A 16,990-nucleotide genomic window follows, 5' to 3' on the forward strand; every position below is an offset into this window, starting at 1 on the left:
TTTTTGGTTTTTCTCCGGTACCGGGAACCGAACTCACGACCTTGCGCTTGCCAGGCAGGCGCTTTTGCCGCTGAGCTAAATCCCCGGCCCCTACGTTGCTTTCTTTAAATACCTTATCGCTCTCATATATAGTTTTTCTTGATACTGATAGCAGCTTAAGAAATGATACATTGAATTATGCAGATACAATTTTATTATATTTGATTCCAAAGTCTAATTCCTCATCTGCATACCTTACTCTCATATTGCTTCAGAGAGACTTTCCTATATTGTAGTTGATGCACTTTAGTGTCATTCATTAGTTTTAATAACTTGAAGGCAGGAATTCTTTGTCAGTTCTGCGTATCTACAGTTGCTTGTGTATATTTACTTCAACAGAGCTTATTTTCATTATTAATTCATTCACTATGTATTTGTAGAATCTCTGCTATGGGTCATGATGAACAAGATAGACAAGGTTCCAGCCATGAGGGGGTTTATACAATCACCCTTTGTATACTTTGTAGTCTAGCTTATCACAGGCAATGTGATAGTTACTTTGTTTCTCTGATTTATATTGTGCAATAATTTTGAAAGGTATCATTGATCTCAGTTAATAGACGAGGAATTTGATGCTCAGGGAGGTTAATCAGTTTGCTCAGTCACACATAATAAGTGAAGGATTGGAGATTCAAACCCAAGTCAGTTTTGCTTTTTTGTTAGTTTTCTGTGCTGTGTAACAGACCACTATATGGTGGCTGAAAAAAGATCCATGTGTTATGTTGCAGTGTCTGTGGGTAAGGAGTCTTGGCATAATTTAGCTGAATTATCTGCAAGACCACAATCCAGATGTCCACTAGAACTAACTTTTCATCTGCACACTCTACGAGGCCAAATCTACTTGCAAGTTTAAGTGGTGTTTTGTTTTGTTTTGTTTTGGCAGAATTCGTTTTCTTGAAGCTCTAGTACTTGTGGCAGCTTACATCTTCACTGTAAACAAAGGAAAATCTCAGAGGAAGAAAAACCTGTATAGCATAACATCGTCACTACTGTGACATTTCATCTCCTTTGTCATAGTTTGTTGTTCATAACCAAGCAACACGTTTTACATGCACTCAAAATGAGTGAATTATACGAGGAAGTGACTATGAGGAGGTGGTGTTCATGCGGGGAGGGGCACGTGTGTCTGCCGCAGATTCCACAGCCTGTAGTCTTTCCACTATAGCATGAGTTGCTTACATATGTACAGCAATATAACAGTACTGAAAAAGTTTGGGGATAAAGTTCCCATTTAATTCAGTTGCTTACTTGAGCAAAGTACTAAGTACTCATTCTTGCTGTTTTTCTGTTTGAATTCTCTGTTTGAAATTCATAATTTCAATTAGAGAACATACAAGTTTGTACCTGTTTCTCTAGACTTCCTTTTTCACTTTTAATGTCTTAAACATTTTTTCTTATTACTGCATAATCATGTAGCAGTTGGTTTCAGTATGTGTATAATGTTCTTTCCACTGGTCACATCACAAAGTTTTACTTAACCAAGTTGGAATGACTAGATATATAGGCAACTTTCAATTTGCCACTATTAAAAAAAAAATCACCAACAAAATGTTGCGTAACTTCCTCAAGCACATAATGCTGCCCGTTTTTGAATTATTTATTTAAGTAGGAAAACAAAAGTGAAATTGCTGGATCAAGGACCTTGAATACTTCCATCACTCTTAATGCACAGTATGAAAAGTGCTTCTGATTTTATTTGATTTTGACTGAATTTAACAGCTTTCAAAATTGCCATGGTATATGATAATACAAATAGGAACTCTATGATTACTGAAAATAAACACAGTATCTTTACTTGCTTCTAATCCTAAGTTTTTGGTAGAACTACTGGAAATTATTTTCTCTTGATAGCCATGGGCCAGCTCTCAGTTTCTGGCTGTGGTAGTTTAATTCAGAGTGCATGGATACTGTCAGGACTTATCCGTCTTACCAAATGATGTCATATATGTCAGTAGTTTTCCTGGATACGGTGTGGCTTTTCTACATTGGGACAGAAATTGTTCTCATGGGGTATTTTGAAAATTTGTACAGTATTTCCTTCAGTACAGGAGTACTGGACTAATTTAAATTACTCAGATATGATACTCTGTTTTATGTGTCTTCATTAGCAACACACTTCATAGTACTTTCCCTTGTAGTAGATAATGAAAAGGAGAAAAAGACAGAGCTACTGTAATACACAGAAGACTGTCTCATATTTATCATCTGGTTAACTTTAATAAGAATAGGTAACTTGCTTATTACTTTTTTGTGATTCAAGAATTAATAGTTTAGAGTTAGTAGTTACAACCTTCTTCTTTTTTTTTTTTTTTTTTTAAAGATTCTGTTGTGAGCCAGAGAAGCTAGTTACCATGTTTGGTTCTCATATGCCTGCCCTGTGACCTCACATCAGCCTGTTTGAAGATTTCTGTTTTTGCTTATCCTTATATGGGAAGGCTGCCTGGAGAAGCTATCTGACTAGAATTAGAGGCCCTGTAGCATTTGCAGGAAGTGTGGCTTTGGGATGCGATTTGCGTAATTAAGTTTCCTTACTGTGTGAATTTGTTGTACAGAGAAGGTGGTGGATTGGAGAACATTTTTATTGGCTATAAAATCAGCGTCATGTTATAGTGCCCAATGGTCCATATAACAAATCGAAACAAGATTGAAATCTATACAGAGACTCATTGCACTGAGTTCATAATGAGAGTGATTAAGGTCGGAACGTGAGTGCTGGAGTGAATGAATTTATTTTTAAATTCTTAGTGCAACATTAGTCTGAGATTTTTGAAAGAGAATGTCAGCATATGTTAGGTTAGCACTTGTCAGGAATATTTACCTGTGGTACTTGCTTATAACTGTGTGATTTGTTTCAAGGAATTCATTTAAGGGCACGCTCAGTGCTGTCAGAACAGCATAAAGCACCTGTTAACCCTGCTTTCCTGTTAGCACTCAGTTTCCTGTAGTCACCTGTGATCACAAGCCGCTGACATTGTTGTGGCCGCACTTCACAGCCTTCTTAATTTTGCACTTTTATTTGTTCAAATACATGCAAATAGTTTCAAAGGGACATAACAAACTGGTTTTTTTTGAAAGTCAGTGTAATGCATGTGAATCATTGCTTATTCGGATGACCTTTACTTACCAAGTTGTAAACTTCTGGGGGACTTTTATTGCTCCTGGAATGTTTGTTTATTTTCAGAGCTCAGATGCACAACAGAGAGAGAAGTCATCTAGAAAAACTTTCTCCCTGGTATATAAAACTTGTTAAATAATCAACAGGATTTCTTGTTCTAACTTTAAGCCAGATTTTGGTATTTAAAACGGCGGAAAATGTGTTCTGAGCCACATCTGTACTTAACAAGACTTCATCGCAGCACATCATTTTGTTGTTTGGAATGCTTAGTGTTTAAGTGGTGTTTTTTACCTTGTCTGGGTAAATGTGTGATTTGAAGCATGTTCCTTAATACATCTGAGCATTAACTCTTTTCATCTGCAGTGAAAATACTAACAGGTGCCTCATAAGACTGTCATGAGAATTAAATAGCATAAGCAGCTTGTAGAATTTGGAATCAATCAGTATTCTGTATCTACTTTGTATCCAGCCTTATTGAACAATATATGAGGACAAAGAAAAAAATGCATGACCCCTTAGTCCAAAATTGTGGAATCAATCAGTATTCTGTATCTACTTTGTATCCAGCCTTATTGAACAATATATGAGGACAAAGAAAAAAATGCATGACCCCTTAGTCCAGGTGGCTCATTACCTAACTGAAGAAATGTAACCATCCTGAACTACCAGTGATACATGCATGACTGTCCCATCGGGCTGGTTATACACCACTGGTGGTAAAAACAGATATAATCACACTTTTAAAAAGTAATTTTATTGGTACACTTGATATATGTGATGATCACATTCATCACAGGGAATTTGTAGCTGTACATAATATATCTTGATTCTTCTTTGTTTCCCCATTCCCCTGGCCTCCCTTCAACCCTTCTTCCCTTCCTTATTTGCAAAAGTTTTGTTTCAATTTTTTTCTTTCTTTCCCCTTTTTCTTTTTCCCCCTCCCCTGTCTTGTTCCCATTTGAACATTTTCTTCCTACTTCAGAATGTCTGCCATCCATTTTGGTCCTCAGTTATACTTTCAGTTTCTCACACAAGAGAAACAATATGATATTTAAACATGTATGTCCAATTTATTTCACTTAAAGGTATGGTTTCAAGGTGTGCTTATTTACTTAAAAATGTCTCAAGCTTATCCTTATTGGCAGAGTAGTATTCCATCGTACATTAAAATCTATACTTTCTTCATCTATTCATCTGTCGATAGGCATTTGGGCTGTTTCCAACCTGCGGCTATTACAAACTGTGCTGCTATAAACGTGGGCGTGCATATATCACTGTGGTATGATACTTTTAACTCTTTCTGGGAGATACCAAGAAGGGGAATATCTGGGTCAATGGAACCTCCAGTTTTAATTTTTTGAAGAATCTCCATACTGGTTTCCATCTTGGTTGCACCAATTTACATTCCTACCAACAGTGGAGTAGGGTTCCTTTCTCCCCACAACCTCTCCTAGCATTTGTTATTGATTGATTTCTTGATGATAGCTATTCTTTCTGGGGTGAGATGGAATGTCAGTGTTGTTTTAATTGGCATTTCTCAAATGACCAGAGATGTTGACCCCTCATCCATATATTTATTGGCTGTTTGTATTTCTTCAACTGAGAAGTGTGTATTCATCCCAGATACCCATTTTTGGAATGAGTATTTAAATTGGGGGAATCTGAATTTTTTGATTTTTTTACTAATAAAATTAATATAAATCCACCAGATGGTACAGACATACAGGTACCACTAGTGGTTCAAGCCACTAGGCAGCCAGGCATACAAATTATGGCCCTGTCATGAACGTGTTAAACTTTAACTAGATAACACAAACTGCAGGAAGTCGGAAGAGGATAAAGTACAGACAGAGGACTTCACATTATTAGTCTCCCTTTCTCCTTCCATGTCTTTTTTTCTTTCCTTGATTTTTGATTTTTGATTTTTTTATTAGTACATGTTTGTGGTACACTATGTTTACACTGATTATGGGGTGTTGATACATATAGATGGCATATCTTAATTGTTTTTTTTTTCATCCCTTTCCCTTCCCCCTCTCTCCCTCCTCTTGGTCACTTCCCTTTTGCAAAAGATCTGTCTCCCTGTTTCCTGTTATCTTTTACTCTTCTCTTTCAATTATTTATGTTTTGGGTTTCTCATATAAGATAAGTGTTGCTATTTAAGCTTGTATGTCTGATTTATTTTACTTAATATTATGATTTCAAAGTGGATCCATTTTCTTACAAATGACTGAAGTTCTATAATCTTCTTGAAAGAGTTATTGTATTAGTCATCGTATTAGTGATACAGGAATACTCAAATTTATAGCAGCACAAGTTGTAATAGCTACATCTTGAAAGTGGCCTTTATGTCCATGAACAGACGAGTGGGTGTAGAAAATGTGTTATTTATTCACAGTGGTGTACTACTCTGCCATAAAGGATAAAACTGGGTCTCCTTACACATCTTTACTCTGTGCAAAGCTTAACTCAGCATTAACATGGTAAGGTTGGAAATTTTCTCTTGTGATTACCTGGGGGAGTCTGTTCCTGTCCTTTTATCATATGATCTTCTTATCTTCTTACAGAATACATGCAGGGACAACTCTAGGTAAAATCCTAAAGCCTACAAAGACACTTCATTCTCCTTCTTACCTGCTTCTCTCTAGGCAGTGCTACTTCCACTCTAAATATCTATACTCTCTACTATTTATGTGAAGATCAAAGTAGTGAATCAGTAGTTGTAGTTCTTCGGGCATCAAGAGATGTGTAGTGTTTTAGGGTAGGATTATACTCCCAGTGTTCTTTACAGTTCCCTAGACCTCCAGATTAAGCCACTGGTAAAGAAATCATAGCTAGACTAAATTTTTTATGAGTCTAGAGGAAATATATGGACAGGTTAGTTTCATATAAGAAATGGTTACTTGGGTGAGATAATTTAGAACTGATATATCGCAGTTAAGGAAGGTCTTTTAAATCCAGAAACTGGACAAGAACTGTATTTTCTTTATTGTGACCACCTTATGGACAAAGCCTTTTTTTTAGAAAAAGGAAAAAAAAACTTTAAAGTTCTGTTTTTTTCATACTAGAGCCTATTTTTGAAGTTATGAAGGCCTTGATATCACTTTAGAAGTAGTACTGCTGATATGATTATGGCAGATGTATAATGAAATAGACAACAATGGCAGAGCTTTTGTTTTCTTTTTAGAGTAGTAGAATTAGCAGTCGTGTTCTCATGCTACCACAATTTAGCATGTTAGGAGAACTCCAGGGGATCCAGGAGTGGCTTGAGGAGATGAGTAGGAAAAACTCTTAATAGTCCTCTTAATGCAAACTTATCAGTAAAGTAATATGAATTACAGATTTTATATGGTTGAAAACCACTTTTGAAAATATTGCAAAACAAAGCTAAAAACAAGTGCCTCTTATTGTGGTTGCGCCCTTAGATTAGCAATAGGAAGTTGGTGGTTTAAGGACTCATGGCAATATTCACTTAAAAATGTGCTTGGGAGGGAGAATCCTCATGGTGGACTAGAGGCAGCAGCGCTCAGGAGACACTTGGAAGATGCTCACCAAGAGCCGCAGGTGCTAGGAAATCGGTGGGGGCAAACAGAAACCTAAACAGGAAGGCAATCTGTTTTCATGAGAAGCCACTTTGAAGATATCAATATGTAATACAACCACCATTGTTAATTCCCTACCACTTTGTTTGTAACTCTGTATTGTCTGTATTGTGCTTGTGATATGTTGTAAAATGTTGTATGTCTGTTAATGTTTCCCTCCTTTTATCCTTAAAATAATAATAAAAAAAAAAAAAAACAAAGATGCAGCGCAACAGACTAGTTCCAGCGTCAATCCCAGTACCAGGGGTGTTCAAAAAAAAAAAGAGCCGGGGTTGCCTCTTAATCCCAGCGCTGCTTGCAGTGCAGTCCTGGTGAACACTCCATTTCGGGAAAAGATCTAACAGTACGAGGGACGAAGAGAAGTGCAGCCGCGGCTGCCAGGCTGTGATTGCCACTGAGCCTAGCAGGCTCCTCCCACTGCCTACTTGTCCTCTCGTCCCACTGGGAGACAGAGCCCAATCAGGGAGATCCTTAAAAGAGAGAGCCTCCTCAGAGCGGAGTACTAAGGGAAATATAAGCCAGCGAATCTCTTAGAGAGCAGTGACTGAGTTAAGACTAGTGAGCCCTAGGGACAAAGAGGAATAAAGGGCACGGTCCTGCCTAGGAAACCCGAACCAGGTATTGAGGGATCTGTGGGACAGTGGTAGTGTCAGTGGTATGCAGTGGCTGTGCCCAGTGTGATTGAAGGATGGAGAAAAGATACGAGCTGTGCCAGAGTAGGCACCCTCACACAGCTCTCCCAAATGTCACCCAGTTCTGTACCTGTGTGGGATCCCTCTTGCTACCTTATCTCCAAACATCACAGAATTCGGCACCCACACAAGGACTTTCCCACTCTCCACCAAAAGCTTGGGAGCTCTTCGCTGATAAAGAAGCATTCCAGAAATACTGTTAGGTAATACTAAGAACAATTTCTGATTATCTTTTAGATTTTAGCTCCTTGTAGTCATAACCTCTACCACTGTTCATTAGCATATCAGAAAAAATGTGACGGAGGTTGACTATGAAAGAAAGCAAAACCTGCACCTTGATTAAGTGGGTAGGTCAGCACGTTTCTATCATGATGATCTTGTGTTTTCCCATTTGAAGTATCACTAGTCAAGTTTTCTTCTTCCTTTAATATTGCACCATTCATGTTGGCATCTTCTAAAACAGGAATCATGTTAATCTCCTTTCTTTCCAAAAAAAAAAACCAAACCCTTGACTCTTGCCATGACAGACAAGAACTGTACTGAAGCTTGTGCGATCCAGGCAACATTTGTTCAATATCTCTGCTCTCTATCTTTGGTGGGAAGAATATCTTGAATCTCAAACTTTTGACGTGACTTGTCATTCTTTGGTTCAAAGTAGGGGGTGTGGTTTAGTCTTTGTAAATAACTGAGTTAGAGTCCCATACACTGACATTGTTCACATGCATGTGTGTCAAAAAGGTTATCAGTAATTTTTTAACTCCATCATTTTTGTAGGAATTTAAAATTCTACTCTTTACTGAACAATTATGGCATATATTTCTTATTTATTCTTTTGATACTTTCAGTTACGTCTGTCACTGTGTTGCTTCACATTAAGCTCCCGTAGGGAAACTGAACAATGAATATAATCAGATGTTTCTTGTCAGGGTTCATGGTAGAGAATATGTGTCTGTATACATAAGTAAAGCAATAACTGTATAAAATATTCTATCTTTGAAATAACTTAATACATGGAGTTTAGGACTTACATACACAATCAAATTAAGAAACAAAATTTTACATTTCCTGAATATTCAAAGCTTAACAATATCTATGATTGACCTAACAGAAGATGTTAGAAAAATATTATTATAACCTATAGTGTATAGTCTTATAGAGATGTAGAAAACTCTAGGAAGCATGCGCTTCTTTTTGGGCAGTTCTCACAGCAAGGAAAAATACTTGTGGTCCATAGCTGAAGGCCGGAGGGTAAAGATTATCAGCAAAATTATACTGCCATGCCCAGTGATACCAGTCCAGGGCATTTAAACTCAACATAGTGTTCTCAACATAGCAAAAATTGTATTCAGTAATGTGGAAAAAGCTGCAATGTGCCATTTCTTATAAAGGCCCTCTGCCTTTTGTTCACACAAATGTAACAGGTGATATTCTCCCATGATCATGTGTAATTCTTGGCATATTAGATTTGGTAACTCTTCATTAACTTAAAAAAAATCTGTTGGAAAACTGGGTTCCTGAAAGTCCCCTATTAATGGAATATCTGTAAATCTACTCAGATTTGAAAATGTGTTTATGATTAACAAATTACTTGCCACACTTCATATTTACCTAATTCTGTTATAAAGGTTGAAAAAAAAACATTTATTTGAACCTTCTATTAATTGCATTAGAAACTCTTATGTATTGAATTTCACATTGATTTTCTTCAACATTCTGAAAAAAATATATTGTATCTGGGGAGTAAAGTTTAATACTACATGCCAATGAAGAAATAGTATTCCCTTTTGAAAAATTATCTTGTAGCAAATTATGCTCGATTATAACTGGTCTTTAAAGGACACAGTTCTCTGACCTAAATAGCTTTTAGAAATTTCTTTGTGTTGGAAGAAATTGAGACTGTTTTCCTGGGATTATGTGATGAGTACAAGACTTTTTAGCCACAGGCATAATCAACTTGGAAAAAATACAGCCTCTGTGTATATCTTAGTTACTTTTCTCATTGCTGAGACAAAATATCTAATAGTCAATACCCAAAGTTAAAGCAGGAAAGGTTTATTTTGGCTCACAGTCTGTAGAGATTTCAGTCCATAGCTGGCTGGGTCCGAGGCAGGGTGGCATGGCAGAAGGGCATTGCAGAGGAGAAGCAGTCAGTCCCTGGCAAAACAGGGCAGTCAGAAAGCAGCAAAGCGGCAGCCTGCGCCTTCCTTTTATCCCTTCCAGGTACCTGCCTTTTGGGTCGTGCCACCCACACCCAGGGTTGGGTACCTTAATTCCAGAGTAACATACTTAATCCCAGTATCATATACCTTACATCCAGCCACGTCTGAAAAGCCCCACCTATGACTGCATGAGGCTTGGAGGGAACATGTAGATACAAGCCATAATAGTACATGTATGCACATGTGTGTGTTGGAGGATTGGAAGTATAAATCTAGAAGGAGCTTGACTGTGATTTTCATTTTTGAATTTAGATTCCCATTGGCAGGCCTGCTTCTTTATATATATTTTGATACTCCATGAATAAACTTGCTTACTGATTGTTCTTTTCAGCTCAGAAATATGAAGCAATGGTTTAAATATGGGTAAGTTACTATGTATAGATGTGTGAACTCAGGTTATCAACCACATACATATGTGAAGGAAAATCATATCACTTTTAATATTTTCAAATCTGTCTCCCAGGTATAATATTAATCTAGGAACAAAGGTAGTACAGGCACCCATAACATGCCTTAGAACCACTTGTTAAAGGCTAATGAGTGGTACAGATATGTTCCAAGTTTGGCATACACGCAAGCTTAGTCTTCTCATTCAGTTTTTGTTCTGAACAATGAAAACTGAGACCTAAGTGACTTTGAGTTTTATGCTGCTCTCAAGCAAAAATTCATTTCTGATGACTTTAAGCTGCTTGTTAAAATGCGAAGTCATTTGGAAAGACTTTGAACAAGGGCCAGAACTGAGGCTCATAAATCATCATAGCTTCCTCTTCACATACTTTTGAATTAGTACACTTCTCTGTTATTTATGCATCAGTTAATCTTGCTTCAGCATTACTTGGAAAGGTAGTTTCAATAGAAAAAAGAAAAAATGATAGAAAGAATCTATACGCTGTTCTTCAGCTCACTTGTGAAGTATCATTAGCAAAATGGTCACAACTAAAGACCATACTCATAAGTGAAATAAAGCAGACCTGCATGGATAAGCATCATATTGTCTTACTAGTGTAAGACCTGAAAGAGCGAATAAAAACTAGGAGGTATGACAGACATTGTGAAATAAATGAAAGGAAAATGCCCAAAAGTAAAGGGCAACTGGGGTGTGGGAAAAGAGAAGCAAAAGAAGGGGAAATGATGTAAGTATGTATATACAGGATAGCTAACATAGTTGTACTACTGTCTTCTATTGCTCTACAGAAAGGAAGAGTTAATGATTACTTATTTGATCAATCTTGTATGTCTTTATTTGTTTTCCTGAGAAACCACTTTGAAGATATCAATAAGTAATACAACAACCATGGTTAATTTCCTACAACTTTGTCTGTAACTCAGTTTTGCTTGTATTCTCATGCTATTTTATAAATGGATGTTAACATGTTTTCCTTTTTAAAATTTTTTTAAAATAAAAAAAGAATTAAAATCATATCTGTTTTGGAACTATATATTTTTACACATTTATTTCTGCTAGCTCACAACATTGACTTTTGCTGAGTCTGAAAAATAAAAAATACAAAACTATTTGCTCAGCAAGATGATTTCTTGTCCTTTGGGTCCTTCTTAGATTAAGAAGAAACAACAAGATGTACTTGGTTTCTTAGAAGCCAACAAAATAGGATTTGAAGAAAAGGATATTGCAGCCAACGAAGAGAATCGGAAGTGGATGAGAGAAAATGTACCTGAAAACAGTCGACCAGCCACAGGGTATCCTTTGCCCCCTCAGATTTTCAATGAAAGCCAGTACCGCGGGGTAAGGAAATAATTTTCATTTTTTTTGAATAGATTCTCCTGAATCTGTCCTGTTTTTATCCTGACCTACAGACTTGAACATCATCATTTTTCCTCTGTACAGTAATTTGACCTCTGCTCTCATCCTAAGGAGCTGGAGTATTTTACCTTCTTCTAGGAAGCAAATGGATGAGTCATTGGTAAAGAGTATTTATAAATATATAAATACAAACCTAAGCATAAAGTTCACTTTCCATTTCTCCTTGTTCCAACTGGAATAATTACTGTGTCTGGTGTGTCTTTGGAGAAGTCTCTGAAAAGAAATCATTTGCTTTAGCTATTTAAATTAAAATTAATTAAGAAGAAGAATATCTTTCTTTTTGAAGTTAGTAATATTGGCATATTGGCATCATGAAGGGATTTTCCTAAATTTTTAAGTTAGCTAATTGAACTCATTGCAAGGAATAGGGGAAGTAAAAACTTGAGTTTTGGCTCTGTGACGGAGGCTTTCAATATTCCATCTCCACTCTTTGAATCTTCATTTTAACCAGGGAGTAGTTACATTCATTCTTAATTTTTCATTCACTATATATTGAAGTGACTTCCATAGCCTATGGCCATGCTAGGCATCATACACTACAAGGGTAAGTAAAACACACTTTTGCAGCAGGTTGGGAGTGAGATATGTAAAGAATCATAAATACTTGCAATAATTAGAGGGATGGTATGGCATAGAAAGTATATATAAGAGCTATAGGAATTTGGAGTAAAAGAATGCTTATAAGACTGAGTCCTCAAGTTTAGCATAGCTGAAGAACAAATGGTTATAGAGGTACCAGTCCACATCCTCTGTCTCATAGGTTTATATAAGAGCAAGAAGGCCACGTTTTGATATTGGTCTTTTTCTGTACCAATTCAGAGCAATTAAGGGATGAATATGACAGAAACGGGAAAGTTCATGGTACAAAATATTTTCTGTTAGTGAGCTTGTCAATTACAAGGAGGAGCCTGGAAATTTCCACTGTTACTGCCAACAAGGCAGTATGCAAGGATATATTCTGCACGTAAAGAAGTTTAGGCTATTTTAGATTATGAAACATCAGTACCTTTATATTTGAAATTTCTACAAATTGTGATTCTCAGGAGCTGGGAGAGGCATCTAAAGCCATCCAGTCCGGTTTAAGTCAATATATGTTGTTGTGACCTCTCTTTTAAAAAACTTTATTTTTTAAAACTGGCACATAAATTTGTACATATTGAGGAGGTACCAGTTGATGTTTCGATATATGTATATCGTGTTTAATGTCCAAATCAAGGTAAACATAGCTATGTCCTCAAGGATTATCATTTCTTTGTCATACAAACATTCAAACTATGAAGAAATGTGGCATTTGCACACAGTGAAGGGCTTCTCTACCTCTGAAGGATAAACTTCAGTCATTTGTAGGGAAATGAAACCATTGAAACCGTTAGGTTAAGTGGAATAGGTCAGATATACACGCTTAAATATCACATTGTTCTCTTGTATGAGCAATGCAAAATTTTAAAAAGAGCAAAACATAATAGGAAGTAGGGAGGTAGATCTTTCTCAGATAGGAAGAGGATCAAGAGATGGAGGGAGGAGGTGGGAGAAGGGGATAAAAGAATTACGATGTGTAACACACATGTACCAACTCTCCACATGGAATGTAATCATTATGTACTGCAAACATCTACTAATAAAAATAAAAGCCGGGAAAAATCCTTACTTCTACCCTTTTTGGAAATAAACAGTACATTGTTATCTCCCGTTGAAGCAGTAATTTCAATTATTTGACTTTTGAAAGCAAATACATATGAATTATAAGTGTTCATTTGAGAAACCACATTTATTTAGTTTATTTCTCCCTTTGAAGCCACACTGCCGGAGAATGGGAGGGTGTGATAGTGAGGCAAGTGTCACTGAGAAATGAGAAGATCAGAGTGAAGGCACAGAAGTGAGACTGAAGTAATCAAAACATGCTTGTTAGTGGAAAAGGAATCGAACTTCTATTTAGTACCTGCTTTGTGTCTGGCACAAAGGAGATTAACAATAACAACATTTTTCTTTCATAAATTCTTAGGGTGAAGAGTATAGAGCAATCATTCATTGAAAATGCATATGTCAGTGAATTGCTATATTCTTTCTATTATAGTAATCAGCTCTCATACCAATCTCATGAGGTAGGTATTGATAATTCTACTTTATAGGTAAGTCATATCAGACTTAGAAGAGGTTAGCTGGTTTCTTAAGTCTCAAAACTAGTAATCAGCCATGTAACTAGGATTCAAACCTAGATAAACCTTACTCTGAAGCTCCCATTCTCTTAGTGTTGATTTTCCTGTTTGCTTAGATATCTCTTCACTCTTTTTTTGCTCTATCCCATATTGTTGGAGGATTGCCTCTCAATATTGTATTTCTTAAGCTCTGTTGTCAGCTCACTTCCTATTAGGTTTGGACACTATTAGGAGGCACAGATTGGAAGATGGCAACACAGGAGGGGGAAGTCAAGGTATAGCGCCCTCTTTCTTGTTTCTGTAGGTGTCCATGACAGTGGTTGCATCCTGTTTGTGCTACCAACTCTACCAGGTATCCCAGTTAGTAACACATTCATCTTTTTTTTATTTTAAAGATAATAAAAATGATACAGAATTTCAAAACAAGATGATAGGAAATTAACAATGGTTATTGTTATCTTCTGTTACCTTCAAAGTAGTTGCTCAGATTACCAGGTATAGGCATGTAAGACTGCTCAAACATTATAAACTCTAACTGTTCCTTTCAATGAACTAATACCAATATAGTAGTATAATTATCTTAGCTTATATCTATCTATCTATCTACATATATATCTTACACTTCATTTTGGTGGCACATTCTGCTATTGTTGATCTCTAAGTTGGCACACAAGCTCCTATATGGCTTTCATTTCTGTGACACTTTATAATTAACACTCCCTACTAGTTTCCTTTACTCATCTGTCTCAGGGTTTCCAAAGCTTGGCACTAATTACATCTTCAGTTGACAGCTCTTTGTTGTAAGGGATACCCTGAGCACTGTAGGACCATTAACAGCATCTCTAGCTGCAATCCACAAGATGCCAGTAGCTCCCCTACTTGTGCACAACTGAAAGTGTCACCAAACATTGCTAGATAACTCTTGGGTAAAAAACTATATCCTGATGTGTGTCACTGAACTAGATCTATTTTAATTTTTATTTTTATTAGTACTTGTTTGCAATACATAATGGTTGCATTCATTATGGGGAGTTGGTACATGTACATAATATAGCTTAATTCTTTTTACAACCCCATCTCCTCTCTCTTCTCTCCATCTATTGGTCCCCGTAACTATATTTTCTTTAATATTTTGTTGACTTCTAGTAGTACATGTTTGTAGTACACAATGATTACATTCACTGTAGGGAATTGGTACATAGCACACTTCAGTTCCCTTTGTTCTCCTCCTTCCCTCACCACTCCCCTTTATTTTTCTCAGCATTAGATTCATTGATCATACTAGTGATTGTCTATCTTGGTGTTTCCTTTAATCTATTTCTGTTATTTTGGTATTTAATTTGTTCATATTTTGGTTTCTCATATAAGAGAAACTGCAGTATTTATGCTTGTGTGTCTGATTTAACCTAACTTTATGGCATCAAGGTGCACACGTTTTCCTACAAATGGCTCGAGTTCATTTATCTTTATGGCAGAATAGTATTCCATTGTATATAAATACCATACTTTCTTTATCCATTCATCTGTTGATGGATAGATGGGCTCCTTCCAAGACATAGCTATTATAAATTGTTCTGCTATAAACATTGGGTATGTATATATTTCTATAATGTGATATCTTTAACTCTTCTGGCAAGATATCTAGAAGGGGAACAGCTGGGTCAAATGGGATTTCTGGTTTTCCTTTTTGAAGAATCTCCATGTTATTTCCATAGTGGTTGTGCTAATTTACATTTGCACCAACAATGAAGAAGGATTCTTTTTTTTTCCTTGCTAGTATTTATTATTTGATTTCTTGACGGTAGCCATTCTTTCTGGAATAAGGTGGAATCTCAGTGTTCTTTTAATCTGTATTTCTTTTTTTTATTTTAAAGAGAAAAGAACAAAAGCAATAACAAAAATGAAGACAAAAAAAACAACACAAAACAATAAAAGCCATGCAGAATTTCAATACAAGCTGATAGGAAATTAACAGTGGTTGCTGTATTACATATTATTATCTTCAAAATAGTTGCTCAGATTACCAAACATACGTATGTAAGACTGATCAAACAATAAAACATTAACTGTTCCTTTCAATAAACCAATAAAATTAGTAATAAAATTATCTTAGTTGCCTTGTGTATATATATATTTTTCCCTTCTTTCTTTTCTTTCTCCTTTCCCTCATCCCAGTTGTTCTTTCCTTTTGAGTAGTTTCTTTCCCTTTCACATTATCTATTGAACCTTTCAGATTTTATTTACTTTTTCAGATTCTTACACTAGGGAGACAATATGATGTTTACAGATGTGGGTCTGATATATTTCACTTATGAGTATGGTCTCTGGTTGCATCCATTTAACTATAAAAGCCTCAAATTTATCTTTCTTTATAGCTGCGTAATACTCCATTGTATAAAAATATCACCTCTTTTTTATCCACTCTTCAGTAGATGGGCATTTGGGTTGTTTTCAAGATTTTAATTTATATTTCTCTAATAGCCAGAGATGCTGAACATTCTTTCATGTGTTTATCTTTTCCTCAGAACTATCTGTTCATTTCACTTGCCAATATTTCAATTGGGTGTTTTATTTAGAGGGAGGATAATTTTTTTCTTTTCTTTATAAATTCTAGATATTAGTCACCTGAGGAATAGCTGACAACTTTTTTTTCCCATTTTGTAGGTTGTCTCTTCACTCTGTTGGTCGTTTCTTTTGTTGTGCAGAAGCTGTTTCAGATTATGAGACTAATCTGCCCACTGTGCTAAGGAGGCAGTGGCTGTGCAGAGGCTTTTTAACTTGGTGTAATCCCATTTGTTGATTCTTGATATTATTTCTTGTACAATCAGGGATGTTTTCACAAAATCCTTGCTTATGCCTATGTCTCCAAGAGTTTTGCCTCTTTTGTTCTGTAGCAGATTAAGTGTTTATGTGTTAATGCATAGGTCTTCGTTCCATTTTGATTTATTTTAATACATGGTCAGAAATATGCCTCTAGAGTCAATCCTCTGCATATTGATAGGCAATTTTCCCAGCACCATTTTTATTTATTTATTTATTTTTGGTACCAGGAATCAAACTCAGGGCCTTGTGCTTGCCAGGCAGGTGCTTGTGCTACTGAGCTATATATCCCCAGCCCTTGTAGCACCATTTTTAAAGAGGCTTTTTTTAACCAGTGTTTTTTTGCGGGGGTCCTTTGTCAAAGATCAGACAGCTAAATGTGTCTAGGGTTGTTTCTGCATTATCTGTTCTGTTCCATGTCTGTTTTCACACCAGTACCATGCTATTTTTCCTACCATAGTAGTGTACCTTTGGAATCCGAGATTTTGATGCCTCCTGCTTTGTTCGTGTTATCCAGGTTTTCTT

The 16,990-nt window shown here is 36.2% G+C and overlaps 1 protein-coding gene across 1 annotated transcript in view; it reads left to right on the forward strand.

The window, feature by feature from the left end:
- Positions 1-16,990, forward strand: part of Sh3bgrl (SH3 domain binding glutamate-rich protein like) — a 63,519-nt gene that overhangs the window by 26,230 nt on the left and 20,299 nt on the right. Inside the window, exon 2 of the mRNA XM_005410074.2 lies at positions 11,226-11,411. Coding sequence (XP_005410131.1) covers positions 11,226-11,411 — 186 coding nt within the window. The remainder of the gene's footprint in view (positions 1-11,225; positions 11,412-16,990) is intronic.

Source organism: Chinchilla lanigera, unplaced genomic scaffold (assembly GCF_000276665.1).
Source record: "Chinchilla lanigera isolate Chin_1 unplaced genomic scaffold, ChiLan1.0 scaffold00128, whole genome shotgun sequence".
In the NCBI taxonomy this organism is placed as follows: domain Eukaryota; kingdom Metazoa; phylum Chordata; class Mammalia; order Rodentia; family Chinchillidae; genus Chinchilla; species Chinchilla lanigera.